At 38.5% G+C, this 17,806-nt stretch overlaps 1 protein-coding gene across 4 annotated transcripts in view; it reads right to left on the bottom strand.

The window, feature by feature from the left end:
• LOC127452088 (collagen alpha-6(IV) chain-like) overlaps positions 1-17,806 on the bottom strand; it is a 159,297-nt gene that overhangs the window by 17,404 nt on the left and 124,087 nt on the right. For 2 of the 4 annotated variants that reach the window (XM_051717269.1, XM_051717280.1), the window contains exons 20-31: positions 17,489-17,584; positions 17,204-17,361; positions 14,779-14,958; positions 14,287-14,470; positions 12,718-12,768; positions 11,656-11,727; positions 11,051-11,158; positions 10,674-10,892; positions 10,424-10,585; positions 7,997-8,167; positions 5,933-6,076; positions 5,579-5,701 (exon numbers count right to left, since the gene is read on the bottom strand). In XM_051717269.1, coding sequence (XP_051573229.1) covers positions 5,579-5,701; positions 5,933-6,076; positions 7,997-8,167; positions 10,424-10,585; positions 10,674-10,892; positions 11,051-11,158; positions 11,656-11,727; positions 12,718-12,768; positions 14,287-14,470; positions 14,779-14,958; positions 17,204-17,361; positions 17,489-17,584 — 1,668 coding nt within the window. The remainder of the gene's footprint in view (positions 1-5,578; positions 5,702-5,932; positions 6,077-7,996; positions 8,168-10,423; positions 10,586-10,673; positions 10,893-11,050; positions 11,159-11,655; positions 11,728-12,717; positions 12,769-14,286; positions 14,471-14,778; positions 14,959-17,203; positions 17,362-17,488; positions 17,585-17,806) is intronic. The other 2 variants (XM_051717290.1, XM_051717299.1) reach the window with 2 other exon arrangements.

The raw sequence follows: 17,806 nt of genomic DNA, 5'->3' as shown, positions 1-17,806 counted from the left end.
TGGATCAGCTCAAAACAAGCTTGCACTGAGATGACTTATTCCTTGAACATGTTAGACTGGCATTCCCCAATACATTTTATCCTGACTTCTGAAAAACATCTCAAGCTGACTCTGGCATTGTCGATGGGCACAGCACATGATGACATATATAATGCAGGTTCAAGTGTTGGACTTTGCTGCTTTAGGTAAGACAGTGGTTATTCTTCATTATTCATGTTAGCTGCCATGTGGAAAACAAAAAGCATGCATATTCCAGTTATTGAGACTTTATTATAAATATGACATGAAGGCCTACTGATTCTAAATATCTGTTTGTTTAGTATGCTGTTTTGAAATGAGTTTTGTACAGTAGCTAGCATGACCTGTAATGTCTCTACATATCTCTTGTATTTGTATTGAATGCAGGAGAGTGGCGGTGAGAAAAAAGTAATGCAAAAGTAATGTAATGCTTTACTTCCCATAAAAAGTAACTTTTTAATTAATTTAGTTTTTTTTTTTTTAAGGAGTAACATAATATTCTAAAGAGTTAATTTTAAAAGTAACGTTACCCAACACTGTTCAGAAGTGATATGATAGGTGTGGGTGAGAAACAGATCAATATTTTTCATTTTTTGCTAGACATTCTGATATTGTGAATCACCAAAAACACAAGAAGAAGAATGTGAAAGAGATCTGTTTCTCATCCACACCTATCGCTTCTGAATATATTGATTTAACCACTAGAGTCTTATGGATTACTTTTATGCTGACTTTTTTTTTTAGCTTTAAAATGTTGGCACCCATTCACTTGAATTTTACAGACCAAAATAGCTGAAATATTCTTCTAAAAATCTTCATTTGTGTTCAGCAGATGATAGAAAGTCATACATATTTGTGATGGCATGAGGGTGAGTAAATTATGAGAAATTAAATTTTCATTTTTGGGTGAACTATCCCTTTAAAGGCTCTTGTCAGATCTGGATGAATTTGTCAATAAGAAGAGAGGTTTGGAAACATTTCTAGTAATTGTTACGGTGAAAACGTGAAAATATCCCACAGGGACATTATATATAATGTGGAAATATAAACCAAAGCAAGATCATGTTTTATTAATGCCCACTTTTGCTATTTCATAGCTTTTAAAGTCCTGCGTGGATACTTATTTCAGTGCAGTTACAGTTTTCAATGTCGAAAGAATTTAGATCATTAGTTCTGTACAGCAGTACCGCCGCTCCCTAAACGCAGAGTACGCAGCCTGCTTAGGGCACCAACCCCGGTCGTGGAACACTTGCTGTGTCTGAAACCACCCCCTATCCACTATATAGTGCACTATTTCGGGTCACCGCCATTTTGTAGGAATGTGCCTACTTTTGTTCACTCATTCTTATCCACAATGCACTCTAACGACAGTTAATTGCCCATAATCCACCGCGGGGAAGGCGAACGAGCTGAGAGTTTACTGCTTCCTTCACTCCTGCAATGTTTTGTTTCATGCTGAATGTATTAAATTACTTCTTGACATATCATTACTTGATTAAAATAACATAATAACATACAGAGAGGCAAAACATACAGATACATTTTAAAATGTACTCTTTATTTATATTTATACAGAATTTTGCCATTAAGATGAAGAATTCTTTATTTACTAAAATCACTGAGGTGATATTATTTTAAATCAGGAGACTGCACTCAGTGGAAATGATAATTCTGTGGATGATTTAAATATTCTGTTATAACATGTAAGTTATGATAATTTGATTGGATGAGGGTGCTATGCACCCAGAAACACTTGTATTGGAGTTTAAAGATACTAAAGTATAACAAATAAATACAACAATGTTCATTAGATAAAATGTGTTTACTCTTTATATTAACATATATATTATTCGCCATACGATCACCTCGCGCCCGCACATCTCTCACGCATCCCTCGCTGTAAACACGCAGAAATGCTGTCTGTTCACGCTCCAGTTGTCAATCACACGAATGGCAGAGCAAAAGGCATTTACACTTAACGTGGATGTTTACATGGATTTATACAGTTAATCAGCCCGAAGTAGCTGCGCTAGTTGCCAGTGCGAGGGTGCGGAGTAAATGCGTAAAACTGCTCATAACATGTGGGACAAAGAGCACTGATATATTGCTGCACTGATTTAAAAATGTACACTTTTAAACTGATGTCATAAGAGCCCAGTTACAGAATCACCCTGAAAATGACCATCACCAAGTCACAGAAAAGCCTGCATAAGCATTAGAGCCACAACTTACCTCGACGTGCTGTCTTAAGTTGAAGCCTCAATTTTAATCTTGACATGGTGTTAAATGAAGGCATTGCATGATGAAACTATTATTTTTTCACTGTGCTGTGCGAAGAAAGTGTTTCACATTGTTTGAAGAGCATGATGCTGCAGCAGTGATGGACTCAGCTTGAGTGATAATCTGTGACAGTGCACGCAGCTGTGTGAGCTTCTGCTGTCGTAAAAGTCCCATTCAATAATCTCTCAATAAATTACAAATTAACTAAAATTAAACCCAGTAAAGTAACGACTGGAATGCCACCCATTGTAACAAAGTAAAAGTAAAAAAAATTTCATTAGAAATGTACTTGAGTGAGAGTAAAAAGTACCCACTTTTAAACCTACTCTAAAAGTAATTTTTTCCCAAAAAAGTTACACAAGTAAATGTAATGGAGTAAATGTGGAGCGTTACTATCCACCTCCATTCACAGCGCAGCTCCTGCCTCTCCGAGATTCTCATTGGTAAATGGATTCCTACACAAGAGTGCACTGAAATTTTCTCAACCTTTGGTCGCATGACAGAGCCTCACTATATGAAATCCTTACATTTTCCCTGTCCTGTCAGGATCCTGCCACTTCTGTTGACTTTGTTTATAGTTTTTTTGGCTGGATCTTGACACTCATACATGTCTCCTTTGTTGTATGAGTGCACATGGCTTTGTTGGTTTTTCATTGCCATGCGCACGCTTGTCAATTCAGTCTTGAGTAAAACCCCGCCCACTCGTTCGTCTTGTTATTAGTTTATCAGATACACCTGCCTTCCCTTGTTACCCTCCTTATTTGCTTCCCTAATTATTTCCCCTATTGTGCTCTGTCCTGTGCTGGTTCATTCCTCTTGTGTTGTCTTGTTTCCTGGTCAGTCTTGTTTGTGTCAGTTGGCACTAGTTTTCTTTTCTCATTTTTTCCCTCTTAAGCGTAATTTAATTTCTATGCTGTGTTTGGCTAAGACTGGGCCTTTTGTATTAGATGCCCAGTTTTTATGTTTTATTTTCTCCCTAATAAAGTACAGTACATCCAAATACATTTAAACTCAGCTTTTCACAATTCTTGACATTTAATCGTAGAAAACATTCACTGTCTTAGGACAGTTAGGATCACTACTTTATCTTAAGAATGTGACATGTCAGAATAATAGTAGAGAGAATTATTTATTTCAGCTTTTATTTCTTTCATCACATTCCCAGTGCGTCAGAAGTTTACATACACTGTGTTAGTATTTGGTAGCATTGCCTTTAAATTGTTTAACTTGGGTCAAACATTTTGGGTAGCCTTCCACAAGCTTCTCACAATAAGTTGCTGGAATTTTGGCCCATTCCTCCAGACAGAACTGTTGTAACTGAGTCAGGTTTGTAGGCCTCCTTGCTCACACATGCTGTTTCAGTTCTTCCCACACATTTTCTATCGGACTGAGGTCAGGGCTTGTGATGGCCACTCCAATACCTTGATTTTGTTGTCCTTAAGCCATTTTGCCACAACTTTGGAGGTATGCTTGGGGTCATTGTCCATTTGGAAGACCCATTTGCGACCAAGCTTTAATTTCCTGGCTAATGTCTTGAGATGTTGCTTCAATATATCCACATCGTTTCCTTCCACATGATGCCATCTATTTTGTGAAGTGCACCAGTACCTCCTGCAGCAAAGCACCCCCACAACATGATGCTGCCACCCCCATGCTCCACGGTTGGGATGGTGTTCTTCAGCTTGCAAGCCTCACCCTTTTTCCTCCAAACATAATGATGGACATTATGGCCACACAGTTCAATTTTTGTTTCATTAGATCAGAGGACATTTCTCCAAAAAGTAAGATCTTTGTCCCCATGTGCACTTGCAAACTGTGGTCTGGCTTTTTTATGGTGGTTTTGGAGCAGTGGCTTCTCCCTTGCTGAGCAGCCTTTCAGGTTATTTCTATATAGGAGTCGTTTTACTGTGGATATCGATACTTGACTACCTGTTTCCTCCAGCATCTTCACAAGGTCCTTTGCTGATGTTCAGGGATTGATTTGCACTTTTCGCACCAAACTACATTCATCTCTAGGGGACAGAATGCATCTCCTTCCTGAGCGGTATGATGGCTGCGTGGTCCCATGGTGTTTGTGTACTATTGTTTGTACAGTTGAACGTGGTACCTTCAGGCATTTGGAAATTGCTACCAAGGATGAACCAGACTTGTGGAGGTCCACAGTTTTTTTTGGGAGGTCTTGGCTGATTTCTTTTGATTTTCCCATTATGTCAAGCAAAGAGGCACTGAATTTGAAGGTAGGCCTTAAAATACATCCACAGGTACACCTCCTATCATAAGCTAATTGGCTTATTGTCTAAAGGCTTGACATCATTTTTTGGAATTTTCCAAGCTGCTTAAAGGCACAGTTATCTTAGTGTATGTAAACTTCTGACCCACTGGAATTGTGATATAGTCAATTAAATGTGAAACAATCTGTCTGTAAACAGTTGTTGGAAAAATTACTCATGTCATGTACAAAGTAGATGTCCTAAACAACTTGCCAAAACTACAGTTTGCTAATATTAAATCTGTGGAGTGGTTAAAAAATTAGTTTTAATGACTTCAACCTAAGTGTATGTAAACTTCTGACTTCAGCTGTATTTTTGGTTTATGACTGTCTATTGACATATTGTGACATGTTCGTCCTTCTGATGCACCATCCCCTTTGAAATCAATGCATTTGCAACGTTCTCTGACGCAGCATTAACTCTAGTGTGTAGGCGCCCTTAGTCCCGTTTGCAGATACCATACAAATGAATGGGTAGAGCTTGTTTTCAACCTTCCTGTTGCAGCCTACAGAAGAAAAGTGTTCAATGGGTGCATGAACTTACATTAAAGTGAAAATGTGTTTCGAGCTTAGAAGACATATCAGGTTATACAAAATGTGATTTGAACTTTCAGGGCAAATCAAGTTGTATCTACTGAAAGTTATGCCTTAATAAAACCTTGGTATTTCAGGTTGGTTAAATTCAGTTACATTCAGTATCTTAAACACTTTCATTTCAACAAAACCAGTTAATTTAGATGTTATCACATAAAGTACATTTTCCAAGTTAAACTCACAATTTTTTTTTTTCAATGTATCATCCCCCTTGTATTCATAATCGGTGAGTGTGACATCCAATAAAGACAAAATCAACCAAAATCAAGATGTTTCAAGTTGGTTGGTGGAATGCTGCTTTAAAACATCTATCAACATCTCAATGACACTAAAAGCCCTGATTCATTGAAAATATATTGAAAACGAATTAAACAGTTTTGTTTTAGCATGAATGGATGGTCTGGCTACTTTTTATACCTCTTTGTCCTGGGAAACCAGGCAATCCACTGCTTCCTGTGACACCTGGTTCACCCTTTTCCAGCAGCTCTGATGGAATCACTGGAGGAGAGGGTCCCGGAGGACCTTGAAAGCCACGATCCCCTAGAACACACAAACGTATGTTAATTAAAACATAGTGCTTATTGTATTACATTGTATTGTTTATTAAAATATAATTACAAGAAGCTACTGTAGCTTCTTTCAGGAGTATTGCATTTTTTATTCAAGGGTCTTCTATGATCTTACAAAAGCAGAACATTTTCTAATGTCTCAATAAAAAGGGCCCATTAAGAGATATCCTGTGACAATAATAGTATATGGAAAGCAACATACCTTTTAGTCCTTTTGGTCCATTTTGCCCAGGGAAACCATTCTGTGCAATTAAACCAGGCGAACCTTTGATACCTGGGTTACCTGGAATTCCAGGAGAACCAGGTAATCCAGGGAATCCTAACAACCCAGGAGATCCCCTCTCCCCTAGAACACAGTCAGAAAAGATTAATATAGGTATTATGGAAAAGAAACACATGAAGGCATTGATGGCAATAGGGTTGCATGGTAGACCAGCGCTACGGTAGTATCGCGATAATAATGCTTCAAAATACTGCCGGTGCCACAGTATTTTTTAAACTGTAGTACTGTCAATACGGTAGTACCGTAAGTTATGTTGTATGTGCGGTAGTAAATATTATTTTTGCTAAAACCTTCATTTGAATCAGACCTATGTCTGCATTAACATTAAAAATATAGTCTTTTTAAGTGGCGTCCCCTTCACGCAGTTCCCTTTAAGAGCGCAAAATGCTGTTTAGGATTTGCCCCTTATATGGTATTGTTTATTTTTCAATGAGTGATTTTCCCATGCTTCAAACACACACGTCTGAATTCCAGCGTGTTAATTTGGCGGTCTTGTCTCCTAATGGATAATATGGATTTAAGTAAAACTTTGGAGATTGAGATGCTTTTTACACAATTCACGCAGCAAGATTTGGAATTATTTTGGGTTTTGCCTGATGAGACCGGGAAAACCCATCTGCTGTGAATGTCGACAGAGATTTCAAGCCAAAGGGGGAAACACCAGCAACCTTATTAAACACCTTCGGACACATCCCACAGCTTTTGCAGAATACACACGGGTTAGTGCCATTTAATTGAACCTAAATGCTTTATTTTAACATTTACAGATTTACTGTTTCTCTGAAAAAACTAATGATGCACTAGTTTATTTAATTTTTTTCAAGTACAAATGCTGGTGGCGGTAATTTCGCAAAGATCACACTTATGATTAGATCATGTCCCCGAGCCGTCCGATCAAACCAGTGTGTGTGTAATCTGCACTCATGTTGCTGTTTACCAGGAGAGAGGGGCTAAAGCGGTTGTAATAGACCTTTTTCACACTCTGGGTTTTAGAACGCGGAAGTAAATGATTGCAGGGTAAACTTTGACAGTGGTGAATGGGAGACCACAGCAAATATTATTTTCACTTATCCATTTGGTCCAAGAGCAAAAAAAAAAGTCAATTTTACATTTGAATGACTTTCCAGAAGAAGAAGAAAAAAAAAATAGAGAAGTGGATTAAGACAGTCAGATTGGAGATGCCAAATTTATTGTCAATATCTCAGCAGCTGTAATCAACCCCCTCACAGCTGTGGTAATAATTTTTTTTTTAAACTGATTCCAGGGTCATATAACACAAAGCATAATGTTATAAATTTACACTCAATATTTAAAATGATCATATAAAACAGTTTGCCGGATTTACGCTGCTAAATAAGGTGGAAACGCGTCATCACAGTCTGTGGAAAAAGGTCTATAATGAAACGGCTGCTCAAAACAGTCTTTTCAACATTACAATGTGTTTATTTTTATGTTACCAACAATCAAATAATCACAGAAATAATGGAATAAAAGTTTAAAGCCATTGCCGTTTGAACTGGCTGTTTTGATGCGGCGAAGATTTGTATTTATTTTTTTACGTCAAACTAAGAATGTATTAGGTAACAAGTTAGTCCAATTGACCCCTCTCCCAATTCATCCATCAGTTATTTTCACCACTTCCGGAGCAACAAGTGGAATACCTAGTTTCTAAGAACCACCTTTGCTATGACAAACTGTGTTAAAAAATTAACACACTAATGTGTGTTATCGTGATACTACTTGGTACCATGATACTTTAGCTGGTATAGTATCGTAAGGTATGATTATGGTATCGTGACAACCCTAGATGGCAGTAGTAAAATGGAAGAAGTGACGATAAGGGATACTGTCAATAATTTCCATTAGCATCAAATGAAAGTCTATCTGAGATGCTTGTTTGATGTTTGTTTCAGCAATACAAATCATCCGCAACAGAATACAGTATGCCGCACACATTTAAAGATCTTTTTTCAGGCTCCATACCTTTTATTCCTGGTCGTCCAGGTCTGCCTGGACGTGTTCCAGGACCAGGAGGACCAGGTAGTCCCCTAAATCCCTGTGGCCCTGGGATGCCAGGAAAACCAGTGGTGCCCTTTATTCCACCAGGCCCTGGAGGCCCTTGATCTCCTCTCACACCCTTCTGCCCAGGGTAACCTGGGGAGTTAAAAATCAGTTTTACACAACATCAGGATTTGACTTTGAGAGAACTTCAAATGTACTTTTTTTGTTTGATTTTGAAAAGAAAAATGCATTAAGATTAAGTATACTTCAGGTAATATGTAACTAGGGAAAAACTATCAAATGATAATGGATGCAAATCTGTAAAGTAAGGAATTTTTAAAAAATTTAATAAATATTGATGCAAAGCAAAGCAAACAATTATTGATATTTGTTTAACTGCTTGCACATTTCATAATTTGGCTAATAGAAGTGAAAACTTCAGTTCAAAGTATGGACTAATTCTACACTGAATATATTTTCATTAATAACTAAAGATGCTGTATTCTAGAATTGTCTGTTTTAGTTGGTTGGTTTTGTGGTTAAAGGCACACAAGCGTATAAGGGTTATAGCTGTGTACTGTAAACACAAGTTCTGAGTCTACATTGTTAGAAGGTGGTGTTCAAATTCTGTAAATTCGAGAATTAGTAACACTTCAGCACACGTTTCTGTCCATCTTTTTAGTGCGAGTATATGATGCAATAGCTGCGATTGGTACACAAACACATAAAAAGATGGACTGGAGTTACCATTCTAATGATGAAAGATCATGGAGATGGTCAATGCAACAAATTAGCATTTTTGTGATCTAAATAAACAATTGGCTTTTAGAGCCTGCATCATTGATATAAACTGATTTCTTGGCTAGTTTTAGAGGTCCATGTCAGTCACCATAAAGGAATAGTTCACCCAAAAATGAATAAAACATGAAAGGAAAGAAAGTCATACGTGTTTGGATCAACATGATGGTGAGTAAATGATGGTAATTTTTGAGTGAACCATCCCTTTAAAACATTCATGCATGCTCCCCTTCATTCAATGTTTTAATTAGGAGGACTGGAAGCAAACAAGTGCATTAAGAGGCAGCATAGCCAGGGTGTGAACGGTGTGTTAGAGAAAATTCAAACACTATAGGCGGACAGTATTTCTCACCTTGGCAGCCTAGTGAGGTGACCCAGCACCAAAAATAGAGGAAGGTGATACCACAAATGGAAGGACGGGAGTGTGGAAATGATGGTGATGGAAAAAGGGAAGGAGGGGAGGATGACCATAAAGGAAAGAATAATGAAAACAGATATGTTTGTGAGGAAGATCAGTAAACACAGGCTGACGAAGACTTGAGAGATAACTGATGAAAAGAGAAAGAGGCAACAGTGAAACATTTGACCAGTTATTACAAATTAGTTGGGAAATGATTTGACATACTGTCAAACCTATTGCTTTTGGCTGAATAAAGCTGATGCAATTTTTTTCCGATGTTAACATTCTTTCTCCTATCTCGTATTCTTGTATTAAAAGGATAGTTCACCCAAAAATGAAAATTCTCTCATCATTTACTCACCCTCATGCCATCCAGGATGTGTATGACTTTCTTTCTTCTGCAGACATAGATCAATATTTAAGTCCTTTTTTACTATAAATCTCCATTTTCACTTTCAGAATGTGAAAGTGGAGATTTATGGTAAAAAAAGGGACTTAAATATTGATCTGTTTCTCAGCCACACTTATTATATCACTTAACCTTGCATTGAATGGACCTACAGAGCTGAAATATTCTTCTAAAAATCTTTGTGTTCTGCAGAAGAAAGAAATTCATACACATCAGGGAGGCATGAGTGTGAGTAAATGATGAGAGAATTTTCTTTTTTGGGTGAACTATCCCTTTAATATGTAGAGTCACCTATAAGTGAGACATTTGTAGGTTGATTTCACCTAAAAGCGTAACACTGTGGCTCTTTGGTGCTATAAAAATATTCCTCTGTTTGTCTGAGTGACCCATCCAGCCCAACACAGCAACACTGGTTCAGTGTAATGTGGGTATCTGTATGTTTTGTGTTTGTGGAGCAGGCTGGTGAAAACAAATTTCCCTCTGGGAAAATAAAGACCATCTATCTAACCAATGGTTTGAATTTGGGGCGGGACTATCTGTTTGAACATATGAAAGGCAGGAGGAGTTTTCTGGAATCCATTTGAAGACAGTGATTTTTTTTTATTCTAGTGTCACCGAAATTACACACTTCAGCTTTAATATGTGAAAGGTCCTAGTGACAAAATGCCTTATTGTGGAGCTTGAGGTAGACTTGACCCTAGTAAATGGATCTATAAATAGCTCTTGATGAGCAAATACACACATGTATTGTTAGATAAAGCATCAAAATTGAGGTTTCATAAGAGTGAGAAGAGATGATTACCTGAAGGTCCAGGAAATCCTCTAACTCCATCTGGCCCTCTGAGTCCAGGGATACCCCCAGGAGGCAATTCCCCCACTGGACCAATGGGACCCCGGGGACCAGGTATTCCATACACACCTCGCTCACCCTTTGAACCAGAAAAACCATTGCGTCCATCGACACCTGAAGAGGTAGATCCATTAGTGCTACCTACTATATGGTTGACTGGTGATGCTGATGATGAAGTAGTTCAGCTTCTCATCAAACCTACCAGGGGTCCCGGGTAAACCAGGTGTCCCAGGTTGACCCTTGTCTCCTGGATTTCCTGGTCTTCCTGGAAGACCCGGATCTCCAGGGGTAGCCCCAAGCACCTCACCAGGTTCTCCCTTTGCTCCTGGCACACCTGGAAAACCGTCTCTTCCTGGAGGCCCTTGTAAGCCAGCATTTGTAACTCCTGGTAAACCTGGATCTCCTCTGGGTCCAGGGAAACCTGTTTAATGTATTCAAATTTTACAAACTTTTAAAAACAAACAGTAATCAGTCCATTCAAATGCAATGTGAAAATGTGGCGATTAAAAATGTACAAGCAATTAGGATATCTATAATTTGTGGTTAGTTCCCATTCAGGTTTGAGGTGCGTATTTTTACCCTGTGGTCCTGGCAGACCTCCAGTGCCTGGTTCTCCTCTCTCACCCTTTTGCCCATCAAAACCTGGGCGTCCGCTCACTCCTTTGGAACCAGGCTGACCCTGTGGTCCTGATATTTACATGAATTCAAACACACACAGACACAAACACACATATGTATACTGTATACACAACACATTAGAAGAACATGTTACAAAGCATTTCAAACATTTCTACTATTAAATTAGTTCAACTGATAACTTTCATATACTTTCAGTCATACATAGAATACCTAGATGCTGCATTCGGCTGATTTGGATACAACAACAGCACTGCTATCTAGAAGAGGTCTACATTTTGGGTTGAGCTTATTAGAAGTAACCACTAGCCAACCTACTGTCATTACACAGACTACAATGCTGCAATATTGTGAAACCTACAGTTTTAAGAACTGGTGAGAATAAGGGGATAATTTTTCACAGGTGACAATACTGACAAAGGAATGTTGCTTGTTACAAGATGGATCTGTCAATTCACTTGAACGCATTTATGGGCGGATATATGATGGATAACAGTTGCTATTGCAGCATCTGAGGGTTCCATATCAATGCTTTAGTATTCAATTACCTGGCACCCCAGGAAGTCCACCGAATCCTGGATCCCCGAGATCCCCAGGAATCCTGCAGGGCAGCGGTGTTCCTGTTGACGACCATACCGCTGTCAGCTAAACATAAAACGATGGCCCATTCCCACACAAGCCCTACACCTAACTATGGCAAACTGTCAAACTTGATCTCCTCTTCTCTTTGTACTGTCACTGAGTCTGAACTGCACAAAACTTGATGGAATGGTAGTGATTATGACAGCTCAACCAATTTTATCTGCACCATTTACTAAGCACGTATTAAATCCGGGAACTTGTGTTAATTGTTTGTTAAAAAATCTGAGTACCTGTCTGTTATCCTAAGTCAACATTGGTCAATGATAGAAAGGACAGGAGGAAATTTAATATGAGACTTTTGTGGACTGTACGGCAACTGGAATGAATCAAGAAATTCGATATTCTAACTGTATGACAGATAAAAAACATGTTTATGTGTTCCTTATAAATTACTTCAAACCTGATGTGTGAAATACTTCAGGGAAGTTGACATGTCCTGCAGTGAGACTATACTCCATCTAGAACTGTTTGAAAGATTTTTCAAATGTATTTGTAATTATTATGTATGCAGCTTTTATGGCCTGATGAGAAACTTGTACTTGTAAAATTAATTTGTCACACTGCAGGATCATTTAAAATGAAACAGTCAAGAAATGATGAATGCACATAAAATCCTGATGTTAATAAAACATGCATCATCTACCCTCCAACCAAAATCTAATAAAGGCTAATGTGGGGACCTACGAAAAACAAATACACATCAAAGAACCCCACCTTCCCTCCATCTTAGTCAGCATAGTAGGGCTAATCACATGCACAAAGATTGTTAGATGACTGGCAAAAGAGGGCTGTTATGTGGCAATGAACAGTTTTTCAGAATGGCATGAGTCTAACTAGATTAGACATCTCAAGCAAAAGAGAAGTCATAAGAAAGGTCAGGCTGGTGGACACTCTCTGGTTAAACTGCAACTGAAAAGCATGTCCCTGTTTTTTTTTAATTGGCTGCAGCTCAAGGCTTCTCATCTCACCTCCCCCTTCCAAAGAGGCATCATTAAGCCCCGCCTGCCAACAGCTGTCACCTAGTAAGACAACATGCAAGGGCAAGAGAGATTGCAAAAGAAGCTGTCAATCAATCAGTCCATGTATCGGTTTATTCGGGTAGCATCATTAATAGATCAAATGCATAAGCATGATTGTACCTTTAGTGCAGAATTTAAAAAGCTCATTCAAATAACCCAGCTCATTCAGTTAAAGCAGTGCAAATAAAGAAATAAAAAGAGGAACATGTGCATGGCTATATCAAAGCCATTCCACTGCTAAGAGAGAGAGATGGAGGCAGAGCATGCAGGGATTGAAAGGATATGTTGATTCAGACATGGGTGTTAAGACTTTGTTATGAATTAATTGCATCTGCTTAATTTCTCTCTGAATGGAATGGCTTCTAAAGAGATAAAAAGTTCTGTTAGCACATGCAAAATGTAAAATATTCATTTGCATATGAAAACCCATTCACAGACACATACATCTAATTGAAAAGAAAATTGCTGCTGCATTTGTGTGCCGAGAATTTGAGAGAAGATCTTGTCAAGCTGAAATTTCTGATGTATTTGGCAGTCTGAACAGGGCAGCTAAATATATCTATTTTTAAACACTCTAAATAACTTTAGTTTACTCTCCACTGCACCTTAAACCTTGCTGATCTGCACTGCTCAATTATGCAGTACAGGATATGCTCAGAAAAAAAAACATCGATAGACAAAAAGCTCAACCTGAATGAAGAAAAATCATGGTGAATTAATCCTTTGGGACAGAATGATCAATGAGTCAGTTTTAAAGAAAAATCAGAATTAAAGTATTGAGCAAGACATAATGTAACAAATCTGTTAAAGGAATATTCCGCGTTCAAAACAAGTTAAACTCAATCGACAGAATTTGTGGCATAATATTAATTACCACAGAAATTCATTTCGACATGTCGAAATCTTTAAAAAAAAGTAGAAATCTGGGTTACAGCGAGGCACTTACAATGGCAGTAAATGGGGCCAATCTGTAAACGTTAAAATACTCACAAAGTATAGCCATAAGAAGTAAACAATATGCGTGTTAACATGATTTTAGTATGATAAAATTGCTTACTAACATTCTCTGTGAGAAGTTATACCCAATTTTACAACTTCGTTGCCATTACGACGTAATGTCAACAGACCCTAAAACCCTAAATGACTGAGAATTATGATTTAAACAACTTCACAGCTCAAATAATACATGACTTTTAACAGAAGAATTAATGTAAGTGCTTTTATAAAATTATAAGCAACACATTTCTGCCTTTAAACCCTCCAAAATTTGGCCCCATTCACTCCCATTGTAAGTGTCTCACTGTAGACTCGATTTTTGCTATTTTTAAAGAAAAGGACGGACGAGTTTAAATAATTTTTTGTGGTAATCAACATTATGCCACAAATGCTGATGATTGATCTTAACTTGGAATATTCCTTTAAGTACTGTATAAAACCACAATTATCACATCAAATGTTACTGACATTCTAATCCATCTTTCAGCCTAAATCCAGTTTACACACTACATACGTACTTACCTGGAGGCCCTGGAAGTCCAGGTGATCCAGGAAGACCATTAAATCCGGGATCACCTTGTGCCCCTTTGAACCCAGCTACACCAGGATAGCCAATACCAGGATCGCCAACAGCACCGGGAGGACCTTTGAACCCTGGGATACCAGGAAAACCTTTATCTCCAGTCACACCAAAACCAGGATCTCCCTGTAATTAGTGAGAATCATTATATCTGGATCCCGAGTCGATCTGGGAATCGTTGTGGGAATGGCCCCCACTCATTTCTATGGGTATGATTTTAAAATAACACAGTTAAGAGCCTGTTAAAATAAAATGCCGCGAGGAGCTGTGTGAAGATGTTTATTGATGTATTAAATGTGATTTAAATGTACAGTATTAGAAGCAGATTTATGATATGCAATTATTTTATAAGCAGTTAATGTCATTAGGTGACATGGTTGTTACTCTGGAATCAATGGGAAAAAAAATGTCATGCTATCAGCATTTCCACTCACGGGTGGGCCTGGTTGTCCAGGGAAGCCAGGAGATCCATCTCTTCCAGGGTTGCCGCTTGCTCCAAGAGGCCCAAGAGGACCCTGCTGACCCAAGTCACCTTTTTGTCCTCTGCCTTGGGGGAAGAAGGCATTACCTTTCTCTCCTTTACGCCCAAAAAAGCCCCTCTCACCCGCTCGGCCCTAAAACAAAGCAAGACTCAATTAGAATTCTATGTTATTGATGATTCTTCCCACAGGGTAAGTAAAGCCTCTATCAGATGTAACTTTCTCTAAAGACAACCTGGGATTAAGTGCATTGTACTTGACCCTCCAGCCAAGCAAATATACGATGGCTTTTACAGTGAACTTTAGATTTAGAGACTGCACCACCATCCTAGATCTTTCACCACTTGGTTGCCCCACTCCACATTAATGTCTTTTAGTTAACACAGAAAAAGCTTTGAGGTATTACCACGTCCAAACTAGGGCTGTCATGATTATGAAATTTGGCTGACGATTAATTGTCAAACAAATAATTGCAATTATGATGATTAATTGTCTCTTTTAGGGCTATGATGATTAATTGTCTCTTTTAGGGCTTTCACGATTAATTGTCATATAAATTGTCATATTTCTTAAGGTGCATGTGTGCTTCATATACCTTGAAGTGGTCATATCATGAGGAATCATATTTTCCTTGATATTTTGACATACAAGGGGTTCATTCTACTTAAACTACTAAACATACTGAAAATGTCAGAACTCAGAACATAATCCTCAATACAATAAAAGCATTTATTGAAATCAAGCTGCAAAAACGCCTCTTTCTCTACTTTCGCGATTTCCCTACTTCATTTGGGGGCTCATTAATTCATGACCGCCTTTATCGACGCCTACTATATGTTATCGAATCCTTGGCCCTGCCCACTGGTGCTTCAGTTCGTACAGAGAGAGAGAGAGAGAGAGAGAGAGAGAGAGAGAGAGAGAGAGAGAGAGAGAGAGAGAGAGAGAGAGCAGGACAAACAGGCCTAGTGTGGCCTCACTATTCATAGACATCAAAGGGGACCCATCTGGACTATTTTGAATAATTTTTGTATATAAACATGCAATAGACAGATGTATTATACCATTGTCATGTATCTGGCACTGCTTTAAAAGATGTGATGTCAAGTTACAACGCCATTCGGTTTCATTCCGCTGCTGCCTCTTGCTGTTTTTAATTGTTGGTGTATGTAAACATGCTCTAGATGGACGTCTCCAGAGATGTGCCTTTCAGTGCAGACTTTGTATGTGCGTCATGTGGATGTGTCTTCAGCGTATTTCAGCGTGGATTGCATGTTTTTTCGGCTCATATCAGCGTGGATTGCTTGTGAACCAGTCATAAAATGATTAAAGCTTTGCAAAGGAACTGTTATTGAAGGATGGGGCAGTTAAAAACACCTGCACCCTATGCAAAACAGTAAGTAAACCGTTTCATTCATGAATATTTCAAATGTAATGATGGTTTGACACCCTGTCTACACTGGGTGCATCGACACAAACTGTCTAAACCTTTTATATGTGTTGTTGGCAGTAGTATCGCCAGCGCATGCAGCGCAAAATGAAACAGGACACCTGTTTACTGTCGGCACAATGCAACGTGCTGCAACAGACACATCCGTGGTAGAAAGCATCATTGATTATAATGGGTTCTATTGCTTTTGACGTGACGTGCCTCTCGCATCCATTGTAGACAGGGTGTGTGTTAACAGTTGTGCTTGAGATGAACAGTTTAATACATATGGATGCAATATGTTGGATGTGTGCTATGAGTAAACCTTGAAGTAAACCCACAGGCAAGAGTGTGATATTACTATTATACAACAGTTCAAAAAACAAGTTAATAAAAAATTAGGAAAAACTAAGGACTGTCACAAAAAAAATTAAAAAATTAAAAACAAACACTCATTTGTGCATGGAACTACTTTCTTATAGTTCTAGATGTCTACTGCTAGTTCAAAAGATGCACACAAGCCTCCGTTACTAATTCAAAAACATCACTTCAGCACTAGTAATGACACCTTGGGCTGTTTCTAACGAGTCATTGGAGAAACAAGGATGTTTGTGTGTGTTTGAGAGAGAGACAGAGAGAGAGAGAGAGAGCGATTGAGCTTGTGTGATTACCTGTGTCTGTCGTGAATCCCAAGCAGCAGTGTAGTGTTAGTCAACTTGCTGAAGATAATGGGAATTCTGGTCAAATATATATCCTATTTTCTCTGTGTAAAAAATAGCTGTCCGAGTGGGGGTCCCCCCTGAGTATTTTGCAGTATTTGTAAATGTATTTATTTGTGCATGAAAATGTGATTGGAATTTGAAGTGCACAATAATTTGAGATAACCGCAGTTAGTTAATAATCATGACAGGCCTAGTCTCTACCAAGCTGATGATTCAATTATCTATTTCTTACAAATGGGCCCTGTTGTCCACGTGATCCTGGGAAGCCTGGGTCACCAATTTCTCCCTTCGCACCACTAGGTCCAGTAAGGCCAGGGGGCCCTGCAGGCCCTGGAAGTCCCTGCGCACCAGTTGTTGCTCCACCCAAACAATTGCAGTCACCATTTTCTCCTTTAATGACACAGGGTTAGGAAGGGAAAAAGTCCAAGTGTGTGCTTGCCATTCTACATCCCTTTCTAAAATTAAACATAATACTTTTTATTGCAGAATTACAATGGGGCTAGGAGGTATCCCTTACCTTTAAACCCTTTATAGCCTCTGTCGCCAGGTGGTCCTCTCTGACCTGGCTGACCTGGAAGTCCCGGTAACGGCACAGAGACAGAATTTACAGATACTTGAAAAGGCAAAAAAAGAAGCAACAATCAGCTGCTGTAACAAAGATTATAATGTACAGCTTTAGACTCTACAAAATGATGGCTGGAATTTGATATAAAAAATTTTAATCAAAGTCCTTGGAGAAGGCACTTTTCTTTATATTAATATTGTGGGGGGAATTCACTAAACAGTTTGATTAACACTGATTAATGCCAATGTTTTGGTCACACAAAGAAAAAGG

Source organism: Myxocyprinus asiaticus, chromosome 2, assembly GCF_019703515.2.
Source record: "Myxocyprinus asiaticus isolate MX2 ecotype Aquarium Trade chromosome 2, UBuf_Myxa_2, whole genome shotgun sequence".
Classification (NCBI taxonomy): domain Eukaryota; kingdom Metazoa; phylum Chordata; class Actinopteri; order Cypriniformes; family Catostomidae; genus Myxocyprinus; species Myxocyprinus asiaticus.
Note: the sequence above shows the minus strand (reverse complement) of the source record. Positions and strands in the feature narration are given on the sequence as shown.